Raw genomic sequence first — 25,332 nt, 5'->3', positions numbered from 1 at the left:
CTGAGTGACATCAGTGTGAGGCTGTGTTTGTCTGAGTGACATCAGTGTGAGGCTGTGTTTGTGATGTGGTCTGAGTGTCATCAGTGTGATGTGGATCAGTGTGATGTGGTCTGAGTGACATCAGTGTGAGGCTGTGTTTGTCTGAGTGACATCAGTGTGAGGCTGTGTTTGTGATGTGGTCTGAGTGTCATCAGTGTGATGTGGATCAGTGTGATGTGGTCTGAGTGTCATCAGTGTGAGGCTGTGTTTGTGATGTGGTCTGTCATCAGTGTGATGTGGATCAGTGTGATGTGGATCAGTGTGATGTGGATCAGTGTGATGTGGTCTGAGTGTCATCAGTGTGAGGCTGTGTTTGTGATGTGGTCTGAGTGTCATCAGTGTGATGTGGATCAGTGTGATGTGGATCAGTGTGATGTGGTCTGAGTGTCATCAGTGTGAGGCTGTGTTTGTGATGTGGTCTGAGTGTCATCAGTGTGATGTGGTCCCTCCTCAGGTGTGCCTGGCCTCCTCCTCCCCCCCCACTTTCCACTTCGTCCTGGTCCACTCTCTGCACAGAATCATCACCAACGTAAGGCTCTCCTGTCAATCAAACATACACCTAAACACACGTGTACACACACATACTGGTCTTATCCAGACACTACCGTTCAAAAGTTATTTGTGTTTGAAAGAAAAGCAAATGGAGGATTCTTTGACGAAAGCAAAGTTTGATGGACACACTTTTTATTTTAATTGAAAATCATTAATTCTACCCTTGTCAATGCCTATTTTACCTGTTCATATGGCTTTAAATCCTACTCGAACTAATTTCATGTATAGTTTTATGGACAACAAGGACATTTCTAGGTAACACCAAACATTTGGACGGTACTGTACTTGTACATACTCTTCCATGCGCTGGTACCATAGTTGGGCAAGTTAATTAATAAAAGTAATCAGGTAAAGTTACTGATTACTTTCTCTTAATTGTAATCAGATTACTTTACTGATTATGCTCTCTAAAAAGTCATCTGATTCCAGTAATCCGTTACTTTGTAATCCGTTACTCCCAACACTGCCCGGTACACATACTTGTGTATACTAATACATACACTTTTGCACACTCATACATAATCTTGTGCACACATATGCTCGTGTATATACACTAACACATACTGTATGCATTAAAACAAATCTCTACAGTGCCTTCCTCCAAGTACAAAACTACTTCCTACTAAGATCCTGTTCTTATTAAGGTCCTGATCAATAAGCTAATTTTAGTGTGGATGAGATGAGGGAGGCTGATGTCTGTTGGCCTAAGCCTGTGGTAACGGAGTGCTGTGTTCTCCTGTTGCAGTCTCCACTGGACTGGTGGCCCAAGATCGATGCAGTGTACTGTTACTCGGGCGAGCTGCGCACCATGTTCGCCGAGACGCTGGGCCGAGTCGTTCAGTCATGCACTACACACGCCCCGCTAAAGATGACCTCGGTAGGTCACACACACACACACACACACACACACACACACACACACACACACACACACACACACACACACACTCACACTCTCACACTCACATTCAAACACACTCACATTCAAACACACTCACATTCACAAACACTCACACACACACACACACACACACACACTCACACGTAAACACTCACATTCACACACCCACAGAACAGATTTCAGCGATTTCTGTTATTATAGTTAGGTACTCAGTACCTCACTATGTCTGTGTGTTTTTATGTGTGTCTGTGAGATTGTGTGTGTGTCTTTCTGTGAGTGTGTGTGTTTGTCTGTGTCTGTCTGTGTGTGTGTGTGTGTGTGTGTGTGTGTGTGTGCTCTTGGTTGGAGACGACTGCAGTCCGAGCTTCTCTCTCGTAACATTGACGCTGGAGGTGCTTCTGCTTCCTGTCCTCTTTTTATTTCCTCCCCCTTTTTCTTTTCTTTTCTTTTCTTTGACTTCTTCTCATTTTCTTGGCTGCTGTCGCTCATGCGATCCATAAGATGCCAGCCAGTCACTGTTTTGCATGGCAGTGGGCCTCTGTTGCTGTAAGTACTGAACCACACCCATCCTCCCCTTCTGCCCAGATGACCCCCGTTGCCCTCAGTTGCGACCCCAAAGCTCCCATAATCCCCTTCTCCCCCTGCAGTCACAGAAAAGCTCTGCTTCTATTGGCCGCTGCCTTTTCTGTGGCCTTTTTCTTTGGAGCTGCCTCTCTTTCCCTCTACCGGACTCTCTCTCTCTCTCTCTCTCTCTCTCTTTCTCTCTCTTCCTGTCCATCTTCCCTTCTTTCTGTCTTTCCTTCTCTCCCTCATCTCCATGCTTGAAGTTGATTCATTCCCTCCCAGTGCATCAGGGCCCTCCTGTATAGTGCAGTGCAGCCAGTCCTCTAGTCTCCCTGCCCCGTGCCCAGAGTAGGCCAGTGCTGTAGGCTCCCTGCCCCGTGCCCAGAGTAGGCCAGTGCCTAATCCTTGCCCTGTGCCCAGAGTAAGCGAGTTCCTAATCCATGGGTCACACTTCGGTGTTTGAATATGATCATAAACCGTTTGGGTTTTGTAATATCAAGGTAGTAGGGCAGGGACAAAATGATTTTATATGAAAGGACACATTTATGTAAGATGAGAGATGTTTAGACTGACTCACGAAGATGAGACATGTTGAGACTGACTCTCTAAGATGAGACATGTCGAGACTGACTCTCTAAGATGAGACATGTTGAGACTGACTCACTGAGATGAGACATGTTTTGGTGGTTTCTCACTGAGATGAGACATGTTTTGAGTTACTTTTTACGCTCAAAACTAAATTTGCCTCCTGGGTCTGATCTCTCTGTTCCCTGGTTCCACTGCGAGTTTGGTCAATCGTTACCCCCCTGATCCAGCAAAGGCCTTCTTCTCTCTCTGTGTTCTCCCCCCTGTATCTCCTCCCCGTGTGGCTCTCTGTCTCTCCCAGTGCTGTGGGGTTCTGCACTCTCCTCGTCCCTGCAACTGTGACCTTGGTTGCTACGATTACGGTTTCCATACCAACCCTCCTGTCTCTCCTCAAACCTCTGGTCGTTCTCCTTGGCTACCTCTCTCCCTGTCCCTGTCCACCTGTTGGTGCTGGATGGGTGTGTTTGGCTAACCTGGTCACCTGTCTCCACCTGCACAGAGCCTGACCTTCAAGGAGAAGATGACCAGTCTGAAGCTAAGGGAGAAGACCGCCGACACGGATAGCAAGAGCCACAACCTGCTGCTGGCGCTGGTCAAGCTGATCCACGCCGACCCCAAACTCATGCTGCATGTGAGTATCGCACCCAGGACGCAAGTCTTAGGAGGACCAGATATATTCTAGAGTTAGTTGTCATTTGGCTTCTGATATGCTCCTGCTGTAGGTTAGGACAACATCATCCTCTCTATAAACATGTATACATTTCGTGTGTGTGTGTCTGTGTGTGTGTGTGTGTGTGTGTGCATAAATCGGAACCCAGAGAAGATTTGCTACTGATTTGGATACTAAGTTGATGATTTAAAAATGTGGATTTCAATGTTGTTTAAAAGAAACCTATAGGCTTAGTGTACCACTAGTATGTGTAAGCATATGCCAGCTGACAGAGATTTTAACATTTACATTTGTTCATTTACCTGTTGTGTGTGTGTGTCAACCAGAACCCCGGTAAGCAGGGCTCAGACATCCAGAGCAGCACGGCTGAGCTGATCACCGGTCTGGTGCATCTGGTGCCTCAGACCAACATGGGAGACATCTCTCCAGAGGCCATGGAGGTCAGCTGCCCCTCTACGCCTCCATTTACCCCATCCTCCTGCCCTCCTCTACCCCTCATTTACCCCATCCTCCTGCCCTCCTCTACCCCTCATTTACCCCATCCTCCTGCCCTCCTCTACCCCTCATTTACCCCTCCTCTACCCATCCTCCTGCCCTCCTCTACCCATCCTCCTGCCCTCCTCTACCCCTCATTTACCCCATCCTCCTGCCCTCCTCTACCCCTCATTTACCCCATCCTCCTGCCCTCCTCTACCCATCCTCCTGCCCTCCTCTACCTCTGTTATGTCACCTGAGACTGCATATTACACACATTCTTAAAACCTCTCCATTTACCCCTATCTTCTTGCCCCAGGCTTGCCAGAATCCCTGCCCTCTTGCCCTATGTCGATTCCTGAGACTTTATGTTGTACTCATGTGACCACTTACTGGAGCTTCCCACTGACAGAACCTGTTTTATCTGAATGTGGTTCCCTCAGGCTCTGTTGGTTCTCCATCAACCAGAGACCATTGAGATGTGGAACCCAGAGGCTCCCATAGAAACGTTCTGGGACATCAGGTAGGAACTATGACACTGACCAGTGCTCACTGGTGTGTGTGGTTTTTGGTCGTCGTTGTCCTTGCTGTGCAGTGATTGGCTAACATCTTGCAGTTGGTTTCTCTGCTGTACACTGATTGGATTGTCACCTGTAGTTCCCAGGTTTTGTTTTTCATCTGCAAAAAGCTGATCGGCCATCAGATGATGAACAGCACTGAGATCCTCAAGTGGCTGCGGGAGATCCTCATCTGCAGGAACAAATTCCTCCTCAGGAATAAAGTAAGTACCGAATTGATGTCTGCAGGAGATACGCTTAAAGGAGAACCATTCAGTTCCTGAGGCTTTCTTGCTTCTTCTCTGTGTGGGTGACCATTCCCTCCTCACTCACTCACTCACTCCTTTGTTTTTTTTTTCTCTCTCCCCTTCTCTCCCTTTTCTCTCTCTCTCTCTCTCTCTCTCTCTCTCTCTCTCTCTCTCTCTCTCTCTCTCTCTCTCTCTGCCAGGACCGAGCGACGGCGGGCAGCGGTATCCCCATCTGTCGCCAGGCTCAGACGGTGCTGGAGGTGGGCCTGTACATGTTCTTGTGGAGCCCGGACATGGAGGCGGTGCTGGTGGTCATGTCCTGCTTCCGCCACCTGTCCGAGGAGGCCCACATCCGCTGCGGCGTGGACGAGGTGCCCATCCAGACCATCCTGCCCAACTACAACACCTTCATAGAGTTTGCCTCCGTCAGCACCATGATGGCCACAGGTGGGGACGAACACGTGCACACACACACACACACACACACACACACACACACACACACTCACGCGTACACACACACACACACACACACACACACACACACACACGCTCACAAACACTCACGCGCACACACATACACACACACTCACGAGCACACACATACACACACACACTCACACACACACACACACACACACACACACACACACACACACACGGTTGCCCATTTTCACACCTTTTCTATTGCATGTCTACTTTTTTCGGTCCAGTTATGCAAAATAATTCTTCTGGAAGTCCAGAGTTTCCTGAAGGTGTACTGTGTCTGATGAATTCGCTTAAGTGTTCCAGGGAAACTTTCAATGCCATGTCCAGAACACTTTTCAGTCCAGTTAAGCAAGATTTCATTGCACACCTCTGGTTGTCAAGACTTCCCAGAAGTGTTATTGTATTAGACAAATTAGCTTTAGTCTTACATGGGAAATTTCCCGTGCTTAACATGAAATCTTTGAGTTTGGTTCTTTGGTAGAACACAGCGTTCTGTGTTGCTTCTTCCCTCAGTCATCCTCAGCATTGGTCTGTTTGTGTTTTTGTGTGTGTGTGTGTGTGTGTGTGTGTGTGTGTGTGTGTTGGTGTGTCTCTCCAGGCCGTTCAGCATTACAGAAGAGAGTGATGGCCTTGCTGAGGAGGATAGACCAACCAACATCTGGAAACATTGAGGTACGACACCAACCTTCTCAGTCTCAGTCTCAGTCCAGAGGTGAAGGACCTCAGTCTCAGTCTCGACAAAGAGCTGAGGTCCAGGTCACTGATGTGTTTGATACATCTCTTTGGTCTATATGCCATAGAGGTCAGGGTCACAGTGACATTCTTTATGCTTGTCGTCTGGCTGATCTTCCTGGTCATGTGAGACTGCCGTTTTCCCCAATGTTGTTCTAGGCCTGGGAAGACACCCACAGGAAGTGGGACCATGCCACCAAACTACTCCTGAACCATCCCAAGTCTAAGCTAGAGGATGGCCAGGTAGGAGCAGCAAAAACACTTTAACCGCTACTTTGTTCCCTTAGAGTCATGGAACACTTTCAAAGCTGATCTTTTCAGTATAAGTCATGTCTGTGATATACTTTTGCCAATATGTTTGTAAAGCTGTTATAACGTTGACACTTTCTTGAACGCGCAGTAATGCAGTCATGAAAAAATAGCATAAAAGGAAGTTAAATGTTTTGGACTGTGTTGGTGAAAATGAGCTTTGTGTAGAGTAAGGCCACCACAGATGCCAAGCATGATGGTTCACAGTGGATAATACTTCGCCTCTGGTCGTTAGACCCCTTTCTTCCAGGAGTGGATAAACATGACGGGCTTCCTGTGTGCCCTGGGCGGGGTGTGCCTGCAGCAGAGGACCACCTCCCTCCTGGGCACCTACAGTCCCCCCATGGGGCCACTCTCGGAGCGCAAGGGTTCCATGGTGTCCATGGGCTCGTGCGACGGCGTCGCCGAGACTTCCCTCAGCAAGTTCCTGGACCGGCTGCTGTCGCTGATGGTGTGCAACCACGAGAAGGGCCTGCAGATCCGCACCAACGTCAAGGACCTGCTGGGCCTGGAGCTCAGCCCCGCTCTCTACCCCATGCTCTTCAACAAGCTCAAGAACAGCATCAGCCGCTTCTTCGACACGCAGGGCCGCGTAAGTGCACCACACAACACACGACACCCAACACGCACACCCACACCCACACCCAACACCCAACACCCAACACTGTCCTGATCTACCCTCATCAAACAACGCCAACACCGGCCTAATCTACCCTCATGAAACAACACTGTCCTGATCTACCCTCATCAAACAACACCAACACCGGCCAAATCTACCCTCATGAAACAACACTGTCCTGATTTACCCTCATCAAACACCACCAACACCAGCCTAACCAACCCTTATCAAACAACACTGGCCTTGTCATTGTGTTGGGCAGTTAAGAGGAATCTGATGTCTAATGGGAGAGCAGCTGCAGGATGCAGGCGATATTGAAACTGCCTGACTAAAAATGTAATTATTTCAGTTTTTTAGGTGATATGTCTATAACAGGGACAGTAGAATTTCTTTTGTGCGAGAGGGACAGAAAAGTGGACACCAGGCACGTACAAACAGTACTGCAGATAGCTGGCTAATGTCGGAAGGCAGCTTCAAGTTCCACAGTGTATTGTTGTGGCTGTTAAGAGACCAGACAAGGTGTTGTATTCTGAGTGCGAGTGCACTTTATGTTTACTTTATCGAGTTAACGATTCCCTTCGAAGATGCGATTGAGGAAGCCTTTGAAAGGAAGAAGTTTATGTATGTGGAACTGGCAACTGAAGCAAGGCCACGAGGTTGGCCAGCACACACAAGACAGTGGAGATGGGTGTTAGAGGCTTTGTTGCTAAATCAGCCACAATATTTCTGTTGGATTTTGGTTTTCGACTTTGGTGGTGGTGGTGTTAAGTATTGGTGGGGGTACCATGAGGGTACCATGACATCTTGTATTTCCAGTGGATCAGAGAGATGTATGTATCTCTCCAGTCAGTGGGATTTCTGCTTTGCTTATTCTGCAGGTTCCCATCAATGACACAAACACTCAGTTTGTGGAGCAGACCATCGCCATCATGAAGAACCTGCTGGATAACCACACAGAGGGCAGCTCCGAGCACCTGGGGCAGGCCAGCATCGAGACCATGATGCTCAACCTGGTTCGGTGAGCACCCAACTCATCTCTGAAGTGCTCTCTTTCCCTCTCTTTCCCTATCTTTCTCTCTCTTTCTCTCTCTTTCTCCCCTTCTCTCTCTTTCTCTCTTTCTCACTGGCTCTCTGTCTCTCCCTCTGTCCTCTCTACAGTCACCATGAGTCTCTCTCTCTCTCTCTCTCTCTCTCTCTCTCTCTCCAAAGTACTCATCTCCATGGTTGCCATCTCATGATAAATGTTATGTCCAACTAGCTCTATATCTTCCTGTTATCCTCTCCATATCTACTTCACACACATAGTTGACATACAGGATGCAGTGGTACAGGTTCACAAAGCTTGGTGTTGGTTTTGATTGGCAGGTATGTGCGTATCCTGGGCAACATGGTCCATGCCATCCAGATCAAGACCAAGCTGTGCCAACTGGTGGAGGTGATGATGGAGAGGAGGGACGACCTGTCCTTCTGCCAAGAGATGAAGTTCAGGTGGGCACACACACACACACACACACACACACACACACACACACACACACACACACACACACACACACACACACACTGCTCTCTCAGCACAGGGACCACTTGTCCTTCAGCCAAGAGATGAAGTTCAGGTGGACACACACACACACCACTTGGCACCCTTAAGACTGCATTTTCCGCACTGACATTTACACTCATTGACATCATTACATTTACATAATTTTAGTGAGTAACGGTACAATCCAGATGTACATTTTTATACACTGTTAAGCTTCAGTCCCTTGCTCTACTACATCAGCTACAGAAAGCAACAGCATGCTCTCACTTAACACACACACGGCCAGTGGGAACGCCCAAATGAGCAGAGGTGTACCACATATGTGTGAAATGTGCTGTCAGACCAATGTGTTTGTGTTTGTGTTTGGTCTCTCTTGTTATCCCCTCAGGAACAAGATGGTGGAGTATCTCACTGACTGGGTGATGGGCACCTCAAATCAGGCTGCTGACGATGACATCAAATGTCTGACGAGGTACTTCTTGCTAATTACCCTAAACCTCAGTGCCCCCCTGTCAGTTCAACCTATGGATAATGGATAATACTGATGCCTCTTGGGGATAAACCTTAACCTCTCCTGCCCCTGCTCTGTAGGGACCTGGACCAGGCCAGCATGGAGGCGGTGGTGTCGCTGCTATCGGGTCTCCCCCTTCAGCCCGAGGAGGGAGACGGTGTTGAGCTCATGGAGGCCAAGTCTCAGTTGTTTCTCAAGTACGGCTCTGAGCATGCCCATCATCCTAGATAGACATTGACTGTATAGATGCTGTATTTTTCGAATAGCTTTGTTCTAGTTTTTTTAAGTGTGGCTCAGTATGCTCATCATTCTAGAATGGTATACATGCTGTGGGATTTAAGGATGCATGGTGTGGGATTCTAGAATGGTATACATGTTGTGGGATTCTAGGACTCAATAGTAAAGATGCAGCCTTCGTATAGCTGTTTTATTTACTTCACATATTTACTGACTGATATGTCTGATATAGTCAGTCTTTCAACCTAAATGTGTTTAACCACTGCATGAAGTTAACACACGTTTGGCAATTTTACATAAACTTGATTACATTGTTATTTAACAGATTTTCTTTTGATCAAAAACAACTTTATTGTGCGGATTTACATTCTCTGACAAGATTCTGATAAGCAGAAGATGCTGTACTGAATCTGGTGTCTCTACTGCTGCTGTAGTAATGGGTCTCTAATGGAGTTGATGCAGTAACTGTCCCTCCACCCTGGTTCTCCCGCCCGTCAGGTACTTCACCCTGTTCATGAACCTGCTGAACGACTGCAGCGAGGTGGAGGACGACGGGCAGCAGGTGGTCGGCAGGAAGAGGGGCATGTCTCGCCGCCTGGCGTCCCTCCGCCACTGCACCATCCTCGCCATGTCCAACCTGCTCAACGCCAACGTGGACAGCGGACTCATGCACTCCATAGGTGCGCCTGCAGACTGGGAGACTGGTTCTGGCTCTCATCAGAAATGTCTGAGTCTGTAGCACCATTGTTAGCATCATAGTGATAATAATGTTAATATCATGCTACACTGTAGTATATGGTTTATATTCGGTGATGATTGGATAATACCTGGATAATAATCTTTTGAATTATATAGCTGCACCTTCTGTGTGAACATGGAGTTTAGAGGCACAAAGAATTTTGTTGGTCCTCCAAATAAAAAAGTGATATTCCCATGATGTGATCTTGCCTTCCCCCTCTGTGTCTGTAGGCCTGGGCTACCACAAAGACCTCCAGACCCGAGCCACCTTCATGGAGGTGCTGACCAAGATCCTCCAGCAGGGCACGGAGTTCGACACGCTGGCGGAGACGGTGCTGGCCGACCGCTTCGAGAGGCTGGTGGAGCTGGTCACCATGATGGGGGACCAGGGGGAGCTGCCCATCGCCATGGCGCTGGCCAATGTGGTGCCATGCTCCCAGTGGGTGGGTATTACGTCATCGATCTCAGCGCAGGCGGACATGAAGCTGTGCTGGGACTATTGAAGTGCAACCTCTGATTTATGTGCATTGGGTGAAATATCTAGCTTTAGTCACTGTTTGTTTGAGTTTTTGTAATAGTTTTTTCACTGTAATGTAATTATTTATTTTTAAACTCATTTCTAAAACAAAAAACAAGAATAAGCACTAGGGTGAATCTACATTGGAATGATGGCGACGAGTGACGATGGTGAAATCATTTCCGTCTATGTGTGTATGTGTGTGTGTGTCTCTGTGTGTGTGTGTATCTGTGTGTTTCCAGGATGAGCTGGCCCGGGTTCTGGTGACGCTGTTTGACTCGCGGCACCTCCTGTACCAGCTGCTGTGGAACATGTTCTCCAAGGAGGTGGAGCTGGCCGACTCCATGCAGACGCTCTTCAGGGGCAACAGCCTGGCCAGTAAAATCATGACCTTCTGCTTCAAGGTGAGAGGCTACGCTCAGGTGTCCTACGTGACGGACGGATCGAGTTAGACTAATAGGTTGTCTTTTTTGGAGGTTTATCCTCACTGGCATTGTGATCTCCAGAGAGGTGGAATCATCCAGCAGTAACTGTCAACTGTAAAAGTTCTGGGCTAATAATAGAGAATTAAAATGTTGAAATTTGAATTCAAAAGTGTCCTCTGAGCAGCTTTATTAGAATGTAATGTTGTGAAATATTGTGCTTATCTCCTCCTGTCTCTCTCAGGTGTATGGTGCCACTTACCTGCAGAAGCTTCTGGAACCTCTGCTCAGATCTGTCATCACGGCCCCTGAGTGGCAGATGATCAGTTTCGAGGTGGATCCTACCAGGTCAGTCCATTAACCCTACTAATTACTACTTGTATATCTGTGTGTGTGTGTGTGTGTGTGTGTGTGTGTGTGTGTGTGTGTGTGTGTGTGTGTGTGTGTGTGTGTGTGTGTGTATGTATTGTGTATTGATTGTGACGAAGTAATTGAATAATAACAAAGTCATAAAATAATAAATAATAATTTTCCTGTATACACTGTGTCATCTTGTGACATGCTGGCACCCTTACAGGCTGGAGGCGGGGGAGATCCTGGACGAGAACCAGAGGAACCTGCGGCAGATGACCCAGCGCTTCTTCCAGGCCATTGTCAGTTCCTCCACAGAGTTCCCCCCACAGCTCAGGAGCGTGTGCCACTGCCTCTTCCAGGTATGCTAGCGCCCTCTGCTGGACAGAGCTAGGCACAAGGAGCAGCCAGGAAGCTGCATCTGATGTTTTCACACAGGGCCTGACTTCCCTGACGAACTGAAGGGAAGTGTGTATGTATATATATGTGTGTGTGTGTGTGTGTGTGTGTGGGTGTGTGTGTGTGTGTGAGAGAGAGTGAGCATGTGTGTGTGTGTGTGTGAGAGTGAAAATGAATGTGTGAGTGAGTGAGTGTATTATAGTTATCAGTAACCACAACAGGACATCCTCTTTTGTGAAGCAGTGGATGTGGGAGGAAAATTGCTCATATCTAGAAGGGAGAGCAGCTCAGAGGAGCAGCGTGTGGATCCAGGGAAGCTGACATGAACTGAAAGAGATTTCAGACGGCCTTATCCAAGAGGGGGGGGGGGGGGGGGGGGGGGGGGGGGGGGGGGGGGGGGGGGGGGGGGGGGGGTCTGTGGGACCTTCACTGTGTTTGTTTTGTGTACTCTGCAGCCGCTGCCGTAGTTCCTGTGCTAATGTGCTCTTGTATGTGGTCCATGGAAGTGTGTGTGTGTGTGTGTGTGTGTGTGTGTGTGTGTGTGTGTGTGTGTGTGTGTGTGTGTGTGTGTGGCTAGTGCTGTGACATGTTTTGCTCATCTTTGTCCCGTAGGCCACTTGCCACTCTCTCCTGAGCAAAGCCCCCGTAAAAGACAAAAAGGAGAGCGATAAAGCAGTAAGTCCGGGGTACCCCCTCCACTGTCCCCGACCGTCCAAAAAGCACCTCAGTCTCCCGAATGACTCTGTTTTAATCTGAAAACTACTCCACACCGCCGCCCTGCTGGCAATCACCACCTCCAACCATCACTACTAATCTTCCTGCTGCTGAAGGAAGCTACAAATTAACGCTCCTCACGAGCACCTCTGTGGCATCGCGCCTCCTTCAGGTTCTCCTCTTGGGTCGGTGTGGGGTCTTCTCTTGGGTTGGCTTTTTGGGTGAGGGTTCGGGTCTGGTCGGGCCGGTGACTGTGAGAGGAGGATGATGAGGAGGAATATTATGATGAAGACGAGGAGGCTTTCATCCAGAGGAAAGGAAAAGAGAGCAAACCCACACACAAACCCACACTAAAGCTAGTGTGTAGGAGTTCTCTCTTTTTCTTTGGGAGGGGTTTCCTTTGATCCAGCGCCTATCTAAAGTCTCTCAGATGTGCGTCCATCTCCCCTTCTCCCTGTTTCCCCTCGGTGGGCCCTGAAACAGGCCTCTAGTGAAGCATCTCACGAGAGAGGACCTCCCCCCCGCCTCTCTGTTCTCTTCTCTCTTCTGTCTCTCTCTCTCACTCACACTCACTCACACACACACACACACACACACACACACACACACACACACACACATACACTGGACACACACACACACACACACACTGGACACACACACACACTGGACACACACTCTGCTTGTTCTGTCTGGCTGTGGTCACGGGCACATGCAAAAGTTCTCCGTCCTGTCAGCTAAACCGTGTGCTTTCTGTCCTGAACTATCTTATGAATGAATACCAACCTCAGGGTGCAGGAAATCAGTCTTTATTGTCTTCATATGATCATGAAGAAATGATGGCTGGAACAGGGTATTAGATTGTCGAGCACTTAGTAACACTATGCAGCAATTTTACTCTTTTTGAGGTATGGTTTTATAGGCAACTAGTTTCGGTACTGTACTCAAATTAATTTTGATAGCATATGGTCATGTGAAGGACAGATAAACACCTGTGTCTTTCCCACTAGCCATCCAGGATATGCCCTATGTAGTTCTGTGTACCAGGCTGGAATAGCCTGCAAAAATGGAAGAAAAGCTTTCACAGCATGACATTGCCAGCTATACGGCCAAAAGACACCAGTTAGTGTGTTAGCAAGCTTCTATCAGTGTCAATGTTGGAGGTGTTTGCAAGGTTTTTGCATGCCTTTTAGGTAGTTAGCTTGCTAGTTTTGGATCAGAACTCCTTATTGCTGCTTTAAAAGTCTTTAAGCTATATTAAAATGGATTTGAATATATTATGTAATGGATTGTCATTTACGGAATAGTTAAGCTTGTTTCCTAGAATATGACTCACCCTGTGTACTCAGTCATATTCATTCATATCCTTTGGTAGTTTAGAAAACCTGTAAAGGTGTACTTTTGAGGGTCTCAGTCAGGTTAAGTACCTGATCTTGACGCCTATCTGATTCATTAGTTGTGTGTTTAGTCTCCTTTGTACTCCAGCAGTATCTCCTTGGGCAGATTTGGTAGTGGGGTTCATCCCCCCCCCCCCCCCGAGCACTACAGTAACACTAGTTGCCAGACGACCCTTCCTCTGCTTTGGCTAATCTGCCCCTCATGTATCTCTCCATTCTAAACTGCCTCCCCCACCTGCCCCCATCCCTTGTCTTACCCCCAGGTGGTAAGTCAGCGGTTCCCTCAGAACAGCATCGGTGCGGTGGGCAGTGCCATGTTCCTGCGCTTCATCAACCCTGCCATCGTGTCGCCCTATGAGGCGGGCATCCTGGACAAGAAGCCTCCGCCCAGGATAGAGAGGGGCCTCAAGCTCATGTCAAAGGTCAGAGAACCTCCGCTTTCCGCTCACTACATGTCTGTCTGTCCTTCTGTCCTTGTGTCCTTGTGTCCGTCTGTCTGTCTGTCTGTCTGTCTGTCTGTCTGTCTATTTGTCTGTCTATTTGTCCGTCTATTTGTCCTTCTGCCTGTTTCTCTGTCTTGTGTATTTGCCCTTCTGTCCATCCGTCTGTCCATCTGTCTAGCCCTTTGTGGATCAGTCTATCTAAAGGGAAAGGAGGTCATCATGCAGTATGAAGCCATCATATGTGAATCTGTGTTTGTCTTCCCCCGCCTCAGATTCTGCAGAGTATTGCCAATCACGTGCTGTTCACCAAGGAGGAGCACATGAGGCCGTTTAATGACTTTGTGAAAAGCAACTTTGATGCGGCCAGAAAGTGAGTCAAGTCCCCCAGCACTGCTTCCTTATTGTGATGTCACTGCGAGTTCTGCCTTTGGGAGTTCTGCCTTTGACCAATCAGGAGCATAGTTAATGTAAACTGTCAGTGGGCCGTAGAATCATCCAAACTCTTTTTGCCTTTGCTTTGAGACTATGTGTATTGTAAAAAGGATAATGTAATTATGCAATTTAATTGAAAATGGACTGTACTGGTGTTGACTCGGGTCCTGGGTGTCTGTGCAGGTTTTTCTTAGACATCGCCTCTGACTGCCCGGCCAGTGACTCTGTGAACCACAGCCTGTCCTTCATCAGCGACGGCAACGTTTTGGCTCTGCACCGCCTCCTGTGGAACAACCAGGAGAAGATCGGCCAGTACCTCTCCAGCAACAGGTCAGATATCTGCTCTCTCCCGGGTCCTCTTCCTGCTCTCTCCCGGGTCCTCTTCCTGCTCTGTGACGTTTGTATTAAAGCAGTCGTGTGTGTTTTTGCTCTGTTTTTTTTTCATGTTCTGATTTTCCATGCTTACCCTTACCTTGCATTTTCATTTTATATATGTAATTAATGTTGTGTTACACTTACCATTGTTTGTAAGGAGGCAGAAAGTTTGTGAACCCCTTAGAGATTTCTGATAATCTAGATGAATATGCCCTAAAATGTGATCCTCAAAAGAGAGGTCCAATTAATAAAGAGAAGCCCGTTGAATATGAATATGCTTCGTATGACTTATCTACTTCATTTTTAGCATGAAGTATTACATTGATAATACACAATAATAAATACATCAATAAATAATACATTAATGAAATGCATTCACAAAATATCACTAAAAGCAACAATTTTGAAGTGACTAATGCGTTATTGTCTACTCTTCCCAATAGGGACCACAAGGCTGTGGGAAGAAGGCCGTTTGATAAAATGGCGACCCTGTTGGCGTACCTGGGGCCCCCCGAGCACAAACCGGTGGCAGAAACACACTGGTCCAGCCTGAACCTCACCAGCTCCAAGTTTGAGGAGTTCATGACCAGGTAAAGCTGGCGACAGCCCTCTAGGAAACCTGCCTGTGGGATGTTTACATTGGGTGACATTACATTACATTGGGTGGGGGATGTTTACATTGGGTGACATTACATTGGGTGGGGAGAGCTCTAAGATGTCTGTCCTTTCTCCAGGCATCAGGTCCATGAGAAAGAGGAGTTCAAAGCACTCAAAACCCTCAACATATTCTACCAGGCTGGCACCTCGAAGAATGGAAACCCTGTCTTCTATTACATAACGCGAAGGTAAGGAGAAGTTTGCCTCAATCAACGCGAGCATTATGGTGAATTTAGTTATGGTGTAGAGCCAGTTCTTCTATTACGTATCACAAAGGTAAGGAGAAGTTCACTTGAGCTCACAAGAGTATCACCAGAGATGAATTCAGTTATGGTGTATGGGCAGTTGTTTTATTTTTGTGATTGGCTCTGTGTTTGAGTGGTCCTTTGCTGGTTTAATGTAGTGCACTGTAGTGTGTGTATATATATATATTTATATAATGTAGTGTAGTTTATGTTGGCATTGAAGGTACAGGGGAATTAGGACTTAGGACTCGGTGAGGAGCAGACAGCAGTGGCAGTGCAGCGCCATCTTCTGGTCACAGAAAGCAACTTTTTCATCTGTGGGCTGAATTTGAAATATGTGAGCACCATGTAGCTGTCAGACTGACTATTGAACCTTCAGTCCTCGCGCATAGGCTATGTGTATGCATTCTGTCTTCGTGCATGGGCTATGTGTATGCATTCAGTCCACGTGTATAGGCTTTGTGTATGCATTCAGTCCTCGTGCATAGGCTATGTGTATGCATTCAGTCCTCGTGCATAGGCTATGTGTATGCATTCAGTCCTCGTGCATAGGCTATGTGTATGCAAAACGGAAACGCGCTCCACACTTGTTTCTTCTAGGCTGTCACTGATAAGATGAAAGACTGGAGTCACTGAAGTGGAGATTTAACACACTGTCATTGGGTGCTCCAATTAATGATTTCACCTTAGTTATATTGGGAAGTGTAGCGGTATGGAGTGTATCTATTTAACGGTGAGTTTGAAGTGTGTTTCTCACTAAGCATTTGAACTCGCTCGGGCTCCGGAGTCGTCTCTTTATTTATAGTAATGACATCATTTCATTGTACAGGATTCAGTGCCTCAACTCTCCATTCTGAAATGTCCTCCTCAGATCAGAAACTCAACGTCAGTGTTCACAAGAATATGAAATCGGTTTTAATTACACAGTCATTAACGCACCTGAAAGAACCCCACACACTGTTAAGTAAACCATGTGCATTAGCAGTCTGTCAGCACTGTGTGCACATGAACAGGACATTTAGTGTTTTTAGTCCAATATTCACTAAGCAGTTCTGTATTTGAACTGATGTGTTTATTTACTGTAAACAAAACTCATTAATTCGCTGTAAGCAAAACAGCATCTTCTTCAATCCTGTGAGTCACCCAAGAGCATGTTAGAGAAGTAGTAATAGTCTCAGTCTGTTCTCAACACATAATCCCATCTTAATCTGCCTCTTCATTCTCAACACATAATCCCAGTTTAATCTGCCTCTTCATTCTCAACACATAATCCCAGTTTAATCTGCCTCTTCATTCTCAACACATAATCCCAGTTTAATCTGTCTCTTCATGCCTCCAGGAACTTCAGGTGTTTGATGTAGTGTCACAGTGGCTTTTCGGAGGGTTAAAGCACCAGCGCAAATGCAGGTAGAAGTAAAACCATAGCTGCCAAGGCTTCTGGTCTGTGGCCATGGTTTGGGTCTTTTCCCTGGTTGGTTTTCTTGACGCTGCGTGTTCGTAGCGTGGTCGTCTTCCGCGTGCTGGTGGTGAGGGTGGCCTCCGTTGAGTCGTAATCGCTGGCGGTGAAGTATCTCTGCGTGGTGTAAGCCTCGTCATACGTCGACGGACTATCCGGCCGCGAGGTCACGTAGGAGCCGCCGGGAGGCCATCTGCTCTCGTAGTCTGGCGTGCTACCGAGCGTCTCTCGGGGTCGGTGTATGTCCAGGAGGGCCGACTCGGGCCAGTAACCCGCAGTGACGGCTCGCATGTGCGGGTCGTGGGGGTGGTGGTGGTGGTGGTGGTGGTGACGGTGTCCGAGGTCCCCGTCGGTATCCATGCTGGGCGTGTGCGGGGGCAGGGTGAAGGACGCGTAGTGCCAGCCTCGGGTGGTGGCCAGGTGCGTCTCCCCGCAGGTGTGCCACGTGTGGCATGGGCAGCCCAGCACGCTGGCGTGGGTCTGCCGCAGCCAGGACAGCAGGTAGCTGATGTTGCGCTGCTCGTCGCACGCCCACGGATTGTCGCCCAGGGTTACGAGCCGCAGCACCGCCAGGCGCTCGAACGCCCCGTCGCTCACCGCCGTGAAGCGGTTGCCGTGGAGGTAGAGGCGCGACAGCCGGCTCAGCTGGTCCAGCGAGCCCGGCAGGATCTGCACCAGCGTGTTGTGCGACAGGTCCACCGCCTCCACGTTGCGCGGGATGTTGGTGGGCACCGTCCAGAAGCGGTTGCGGCTCAGGTGAGCGTGCGCAGCGACGGCAGCGTGTTGTTGATGAAGACCACGCGCTCCAGCTTATTCGCCGACAGGTCCAGCACGCGCAGGTTCCAGTGGTACGCCGTGTCGTTCTTGTGCAGCAGCCGCAGCCGGTTCCCGGACGCCCGCAGCTCCCAGAGGGCGCGGGGCAGCTCGGCGGGCAGGCGGCTCAGCCGGTTGTGGGACAGGTCGAGGCTGCGCAGGTGACTGAAGGGGCTGAGCGCGTGGTCCAGGTCGGACAGGCGGTTGAGCGAGAGGTTGAGCGAGTGGATGTTGTGCTGCAGGCCGCCGGGCAGGAGGCGTGCACCGTGCCGCGAGCAGTCCACCTCCCGGTGGCTCTCGCTGCACACGCACCCCGGCGGGCACACCGCCAGCGCCTGTGCCATCACCATCACCACGGAGAGCAGCTCCAAGGCCACCATCAGGATACACCTGCAGACCAAACAAAAGGGGCAGGTCGTCATGGTGCCGGGCATAAAGCAGTGACAGCCATTAAGTGTGGCGAAGATCATGTCTCCGACATCTCAAGCATGAGAAATCAAGACAGGCATACGAAATACAGCATGCAGTATTAAACACTGGCGCAAACGTAGGCTGAAACAGGCCCTTTCCACTCCAATGGGATCAGTTTACTCTTAAGTGCTGGATTATGTGCTTTGGGGATTGGGGAACTGAATCGACCAATATTACACACACTGCACATTACACACACTGCTATACTCCAAAGCGCCCCTCCCCCCTCTTTAGGAAATGTTAAACTAGCCTGCAGTAGCATTAGATTTAAACATTTATCTAAAAAGAAAGTATGATGTCCTTTGTTTAGAAGCCCTATGGGTGTCAGAGTCTAGTAGTGTGATGAGACTCAACCTCTACTCTGTATCTGCAGTTGAATGAGGTTGAAGAGGTGGGAGATGGCTGGCCTGTGCCCCTGCTATGGGTTCAGCTAGTGTGTGTCCCCCCCACCTCTGACGTGGCACGAGTAACACGCCTCCAGCGTCCTAACGACGGCGGACAGCGGAGTAACCCCGCATACCTGCCCTGGTGTGACTCTGGAGAAGCTGCCCTTTATCAGGCAGTCTGATCTGGCACAGGCTGCCGCAGAGTACTTGCAGACACCTTCCCCCCAGGCATATGAATGGAGCTGTCGGAGCATACGAGAAACGCGGAGGGGCAACGTTAGACGTGCGGCCATTGATTTCTACCCCATTAGGGTTATTTAAAAATGTGCTAGATAATTGCTTTCAAGTACAGAGTCCCACGGCCCCCCTCGTAGTGCCTGGTACGGACATGATCCATCAAGGAGAGTCAGCTATTGATTTTAGTGTCCGCATCATGGTAGCATTGCTCCTCCACATGCTAAATGAAAGTGATGATTAGTAAGCTGCATGTACCGGCTGAAACAGATGCAGCATGTCTCAGAGTGGAATGTGGCATGCGGTCTGTGTGTGTGTGTGTGTGTGTGTGTGTGTGAGTTCTATGTCTCATTTTGAACTGGGGTGTCTTCTGTAGATGGTCAGTGGTCTGCGCTAAAAAAAGTGTTGTGTGTTACAAAAGTGTGAGTAAGATTAATAGTACGCTTTGTTGAACGCAGTGTTAGTGAACGTGTGTGTCATCGCATGCTCGTGTGTGTTGTGTGTGTTGTGTGAAAGCCCACGCCTCTCACCTCCTTTCGTTTTCTTTCTTTCTGTCTTTCCCTTTGTTTTCGCTCATTACTCACCTTCCCCTCGTCATCATTTCACAGACATTTCCTCCTGTCCTCTCTCGTTCTCTCTTCCTCCTCGCGTCCGCTCTCTCTTCTCTTTTCTTTTTTTGTCTTTGTCCTTTGAAAGGCTGAAGTGAATGACTGATAACTGCTAGTTTATCCTCTCCCCCTCTTCTCCCCTCTTCTCTTCTCTTCTCTCCTCTCCTCCTCTCTCGTTTCTGTGAGTGGTGCTTATTCCAGTCTGCAGCTCTGTTCTGGTGATGCAGGTAGCCCTTCTCTTCTCCTCTCTTCTCTTCTCTTCTCCTCCTCTCTCGTCTCTGTTCTGGTGATGCAGGTAGCCCTTCTCTTCTCTTCTCTTCTCTTCTCTTCTCCTCCTCTCTCGTTTCTGTGAGTGGTGCTTATTCCAGTCTGCAGCTCTGTTCTGGTGATGCAGGTAGCCCCAGTTGGAGCTGGGAGCTCACCTCTCCACTGCAGCAGCCTCTCGCACACTGCTTGTTTCACTCCGATCAAGGCGGTGCGGAGTCTGTGTGTGTGTGTGTGTGTGTGTGTGTGTGTGTGTGTGTGTGTTTGAGAGAGGGGGGGGGAGAGAGAGAGAGAGAGAGAGGGAGAAAAGGATGGGGCGAAGAGGAGATAAATGCAGAGTAGAGTAGTCCCTCTGCAACTGACGATGGGGCAGGGAAATGCTGACTGCAGTGTTTTATTGTTACCCCCCCAACTCCCTCCTTCACACTCACACACACACACACACACACACACACACACACACACACTTACACTCACACTCACAAACACCCCTAATCCTTTACTTTCCCCCTTTCCATTTTTTCCCCTGTTATTGTTTCTACGGCGGCCCTCGGGATGTGAGCTCTTAATATTGTGAGAGGCCATTCTGGCACAGCTAGAGCGCTCCCCCGGACGTGCCAAATCACTGAGGACATTCTTGGAAAGACCCGTCTCAGATGACTGCTTCCTGACCTTTGGGTTACACTCTTTAGCTTCATGCTTACAAGTGATGGAACAAACGAAAATGCAATCAGATCCTCTGCACTGCCTGCGATGTTTTTGATATTCAAGCGGTTCAGCTTTCTGTTGTGGAGCGTATGTTTTAATGATTATACCCACGTTCCGTTATCACTTTTAAAGCCTTTTTTTAATTGCATGCCTGGTGTTGTCAGGCAGGTGAATGGCTGCTGTTGCCGCGGTGGATGCTAACAAAAGGCGCTAGCCGGTGCGGAAGCGGACTGGAGGAGGCTTTTCTTTCTCTTTCTCTTTCTCTTTCTCTCCTCTCCTGCCGGAGTGAAAAGGAGACATTCTTTGAGAGGCAGGCGATGCTGCTCAGCACCACTATGGCTCCTGACTGCTAATGGACCAGCCTAGCTTCACGTGTGTGTGTGTGTGTGTGTGTGTGTGTGTGTGTGTGTCTGTGTGTCTGTGTGTCTGTGTGTCTGTGTGTCTGTGTGTCTGTGTGTCTGTGTGTGTGTGTGTGTGTGTGTGTGTGTGTGTGTGTGTGTTTGTGTGTGTGGGAAAGGGATCTCATTACATCTGTCAGCGGTAGCAAACACACGCACACTAAAACACATATAACACATTATAATCTCTCACACACACTAAACAACCACACACACACAACTGCCAACAGCAGGGCAGAAAAATGCATACTATAAATACATAGATAAACAGATCTGCTAACCATGTGTGTGTCTGTGTGTGTGTTTGTTTGTATAGTACAGTACAGTGTACCGACAAAAACACTGGCAAGCTCAGAGAAGATGTCCTGGTGACAAACACTGGGACTGATCCTGTCCTTAAGTCTTTAATTTCATAGTGCATTTCATTACAGGTCCTCATGAAAATAAAACATTACCCAGAAGCAAAGGGAACTAGTCACAAAGTGGAGAAGTGGCGATGGGTCATAAAAATGTGAGTTGTACCACCAACAGGAAGACTAGTGCCTATTTACAGATGTGGTTTAATTCAGCATTAGGCCATGATGACCAGATGGTACAACATTTTTAAGTTTAAGTTTATTTGTATCACAAGTTGGCAATGTAAAGGCATCCACTTTAAGGCCAGGGCATTCAAAAATCCTAGAAAATAAGATGAAAAAATAGATTTTATGTAAAAAGATGAATTGCGTATTCTAAGAGCCGAAAGACTTTCTGTGAGATTATTATGCTTATAACGCTAAGACAAAATACACCACACTAAGATGCCCATATACTACAGAATACACCACACTAAGATGCCCCATATACTACAGAATACACCACACTAAGATGCCCCATATACTACAGAATACACCACACTAAGATGCCCATATACTACAGAATACACCACACTAAGATGCCCATATACTACAGAATACACCACACTAAGATGCCCATATACTACAGAATATTTGGGCGAGAATTCACTTTTTTTGTGGGGGTGCCGTGGCCCAAGGGAAGCATCCCAACCATATATGGTCAATTTCCTGATCCCATTCTCATCGCTGTCTCACACTCATTTCCTGACAGTCTCTACTGTCATGTCTCAATAAAAAAAAGAGAATTTATCCCCCCCCCCCCCCTCCTCCAAAAAAAAGAGACTGTACTTAGCTTCCAGTAGATAAACCCTGCAGTGACAGCCTCTCGTTAGTAGATACATTAGCTTTGGACTTTGCATTAGTCTGTCCCTACTGCCTCAGAGAATGGAGTGACTTAAGGATTCGCCATCAAAGACTTGGCTGAATTTACAGCAAACCAAGGTGGTATCAGGCAGTCTTTTAAACTGACATGTGGTGCACACTTGAGTGGCATCCGTGATTGAAACTTCATTTATATATATACTTATATACTTATAAATACTTATATATACTTCATTCATTGTCTGGAAAATTCGACTAAGGATGTGGAATACGGCTGTAGGAATGGTCTTTATCGTTGATTTGAATTTCAGTGTGTCTTCTGTATAAAAAAAAATTCAGCAAACAAAAGTTCAAGTATTATTGCTGTGCCTATTATTTTAATGTCATTATATTGTGCACTACATTCATCAATCTTTTTTCACATTTGTGGTACTTCGAAAAGACCTGAAGTAAAGCGCTATTAAGCAAAAATAAGCAATACCAACATTAAATGATTAAGTAGAAAAAGTTTCACAAATGACCCAAACAAGTGGACCAAATATCTTCATGTAAAAAATCCAGTAGGGCTATTAACACCTGAAGTCCGAAAATAAAGACACATCCGTGGCGATTCTATTCAGAATCAGCGTCTTTGCTCCGTAACAGTTCAGGGGGCATCATAACCACGCCCACACCATTCTTCAGGCCTCAGAGCCACTTCCTCCTGCAGCCCACGTCTCCTCTGGGCTGCTTTTAGTTTGCATCCGCCATTTTCTTCGACCCGCCAGTCACATCTTTAGTCTCAGCGATTGTGTTGTGCGCCGCCTCGTCTGTGTTCTCCTCAGGCTTCTCGGCTTCGTTGACTGAACTTTTGATCGCATCGGAGTCGCCAGACGCAGCTGTCTTGTCACTCTCAGCCGCATCTGTCTTTTCCGCGGGGCTTTGGTCACTGCCGGGGGTCTCGTTCACATCCTTCTCCTGCTCCTTGGGTTGGTTGTTCTCCGCCTGACTCTCACCGTCTCCCTCTTCGTCTCTCGCCGTCTCCGACTTCATCTCCATCTCATCCTCTTTGGCCACCTCCGACATCATGATGGTGGCCTCGTTGGGCTCGCCGTCATCGGCCCTCCTTCTGCCGTTTGCCTTGTTGGCATAGGTGTCGAAGGAGTAGTCGCCGATCTGGCTTTTAAGGTGGCACACCTGGCAAGCCAGTGCCATGGTGCTAAACAGCAGAATCACGCAGCCTATAGCCAGACCCCCCATAATGAGCACAGAAGGGCATCTGAGTTCCAGTAACTCGGTCAATGTTTGGCAGGTCTGAACGACAGGCTTGACATTGGTGGTGGTCGATGACATTGGTGGTGGTGCGCTAGCCTTTGTGACGTGTGATGTGTGTGGTTTTCTTCTGACCGTTGTATTGTCAAACTGTGTCGAAGCGTCAGAAGAAACAGTAGAAATAGGCTCAGTTCCATTCAAAGTTGTTCCATGTTCAAAGACTGTTGTGTTCAGAGTAGGCTCTGGACTGTCAGTCATGTTTTCAGCCATTGTCCTGAAGATGGTGGCTATCAGAATGGCAGGGCACAGCAGTGAAGACTTCATAGTTCCTTTGGGGAATCGGATCAAAAGGAGGCTGAGTCAGTGTTTGCATAGTATAGATATAATCACCAAAAATCATTTATAATTTCATTAAATGTATCTCTGAAGCGTTCTGGAAAAATTACGTTTTGGTTTTCTGATCTTGTTTAGTTCTAAATACCACAACATTTACTAAAAATGAATGAATGAATAAATAAAATCCGATCAAATACACCTTGATAAAGTGCCTAAAGTGGGTTTCTATTCAGAGGTAAAGTAAAATGAAGAACAACACATTTATGACTACTGCACAACACATACAAATGTATTTATTTTTTTGAAGTCATACATTCTAAGTGTTTTTTTTATTATTTTTTATGGTTTTCATTTTAATGAGCTGTCCATTTCAGTCAGATTTGATAGAAGGTGACAATCACACCAGGTCATAGATTACTGTGCCCAAGTGTTACTGGGATCACCCTTCTCTTAAATAATCTTAAATTATCACTGATTATAAATATCAGAGTAGAGAACAGAAGTCTGGTTACCTGGTTCAGAAGTGCGCTCTTTGGTTGCGATGCTGGGCTTCAGGTGAGTGCACAAGCAGACCTCGGGCTTACAGTTACCACCTGCGACTGACGAAGGAAGTGCCGCCTGTACTAAAGAAGTGTGTTTCTTTCTCTCTCTCTCTCTCTTTTTCACGCCACCAGTGACTTGTTTCCTGTTCTTCTCTCAGTTCTGCTTGGGTCTTTTTGGGATATTTTTAACCCCCTGCTGTGTGTGTGTTGTCACGTACATTCAGAATGACTCTGAGGCCGTTCACGCATTGGTCGTAGGAGTAGAACCATAGTGCTGTTATAAATAGTGAGATGGTGAAATAGTAAGAGTTTTATAGTCAACCCTATTACAGTATGAACGATAGGCACAGAATGTACTCCATATTTCCGATAATGGCTGCACAGTAAATTGAATCCCTTCGTTAAGTTGTAGGGCTGTACTGTATTCAGCTTTGCAGTATGTTCCCAGGTTTTTGGGGTCACAGTGTAAAATGGCTGTTGAGTAACAGGAAAAGATATACGAAAGACTACATTTCCCTTCTTTTTTGTGTGGTCAGAGTTGTGCACCCAAATGAAGGTATTGAATAGGCTACTGTAATACCACAAGACATGCATCATTTTATTAAACAACATTATCAAAACTAGACCTAGCACATAGCGCTGCGTAATATGGCTGCAGAATGAAGGAGAAGGAGCAAGAATTATGTGAAATAAGAATAGTTTCCATTCCAAGAAAAATGTGTTATCTTGGATGATAACGTTTCTGAGAAAAATAGACTAAACGTTTGTTGTATGTCTTGAGTGAAAACTTAAGGAACTCAAGTTTGTGGATGTGGCGTCCACTCTGGTGAAATATGATGATGAGTGTGACTGTATAACAGATATATAGTCTTGTGTTAAATTTGAGCATTTTGTGAATACATGTGTAGTACAGTACAAAAAAAATAAA

The 25,332-nt window shown here is 47.4% G+C and overlaps 2 protein-coding genes across 2 annotated transcripts in view; one reads left to right on the top strand and one right to left on the bottom strand.

Annotated features, from left to right (window-relative positions):
* Positions 1 to 25,332, top strand: part of nf1b (neurofibromin 1b) — a 66,525-nt gene that overhangs the window by 15,921 nt on the left and 25,272 nt on the right. The window contains exons 11-35 of the mRNA XM_042708531.1: positions 494 to 568; positions 1,337 to 1,468; positions 3,141 to 3,272; positions 3,638 to 3,751; positions 4,229 to 4,308; positions 4,443 to 4,566; positions 4,620 to 5,037; positions 5,678 to 5,751; positions 5,971 to 6,054; positions 6,356 to 6,712; positions 7,618 to 7,757; positions 8,105 to 8,227; positions 8,671 to 8,754; positions 8,874 to 8,990; positions 9,529 to 9,710; positions 10,000 to 10,211; positions 10,528 to 10,689; positions 10,952 to 11,055; positions 11,285 to 11,420; positions 12,070 to 12,132; positions 13,832 to 13,990; positions 14,284 to 14,381; positions 14,627 to 14,773; positions 15,262 to 15,408; positions 15,553 to 15,663. Coding sequence (XP_042564465.1) covers positions 494 to 568; positions 1,337 to 1,468; positions 3,141 to 3,272; positions 3,638 to 3,751; positions 4,229 to 4,308; positions 4,443 to 4,566; positions 4,620 to 5,037; positions 5,678 to 5,751; positions 5,971 to 6,054; positions 6,356 to 6,712; positions 7,618 to 7,757; positions 8,105 to 8,227; positions 8,671 to 8,754; positions 8,874 to 8,990; positions 9,529 to 9,710; positions 10,000 to 10,211; positions 10,528 to 10,689; positions 10,952 to 11,055; positions 11,285 to 11,420; positions 12,070 to 12,132; positions 13,832 to 13,990; positions 14,284 to 14,381; positions 14,627 to 14,773; positions 15,262 to 15,408; positions 15,553 to 15,663 — 3,575 coding nt within the window. The remainder of the gene's footprint in view (positions 1 to 493; positions 569 to 1,336; positions 1,469 to 3,140; positions 3,273 to 3,637; positions 3,752 to 4,228; positions 4,309 to 4,442; positions 4,567 to 4,619; positions 5,038 to 5,677; positions 5,752 to 5,970; positions 6,055 to 6,355; positions 6,713 to 7,617; positions 7,758 to 8,104; positions 8,228 to 8,670; positions 8,755 to 8,873; positions 8,991 to 9,528; positions 9,711 to 9,999; positions 10,212 to 10,527; positions 10,690 to 10,951; positions 11,056 to 11,284; positions 11,421 to 12,069; positions 12,133 to 13,831; positions 13,991 to 14,283; positions 14,382 to 14,626; positions 14,774 to 15,261; positions 15,409 to 15,552; positions 15,664 to 25,332) is intronic.
* On the bottom strand, positions 22,892 to 25,099 carry LOC116221498. Its single transcript, XM_031572271.2, has 2 exons — positions 24,375 to 25,099; positions 22,892 to 23,855 (listed from the first exon to the last, which is right to left on the bottom strand). The coding sequence occupies exon 2, from the start codon at positions 23,848 to 23,850 to the stop codon at positions 23,008 to 23,010; it is 843 nt and encodes a 280-aa protein (XP_031428131.1). The 5' UTR covers positions 23,851 to 23,855; positions 24,375 to 25,099; the 3' UTR covers positions 22,892 to 23,007.

Source organism: Clupea harengus, chromosome 8 (genome assembly GCF_900700415.2).
Source record: "Clupea harengus chromosome 8, Ch_v2.0.2, whole genome shotgun sequence".
NCBI classification, from domain to species: Eukaryota; Metazoa; Chordata; class Actinopteri; order Clupeiformes; family Clupeidae; genus Clupea; species Clupea harengus.
Note: the sequence above shows the minus strand (reverse complement) of the source record. Positions and strands in the feature narration are given on the sequence as shown.

What these genes read in the sequence shown, in the direction of transcription:
- LOC116221498 (XM_031572271.2), bottom strand. Translation starts at nt 23,850, where the DNA reads ATGAAGTCTTCACTGCTGTGCCCTGCCATTCTGATAGCCACCATCTTC.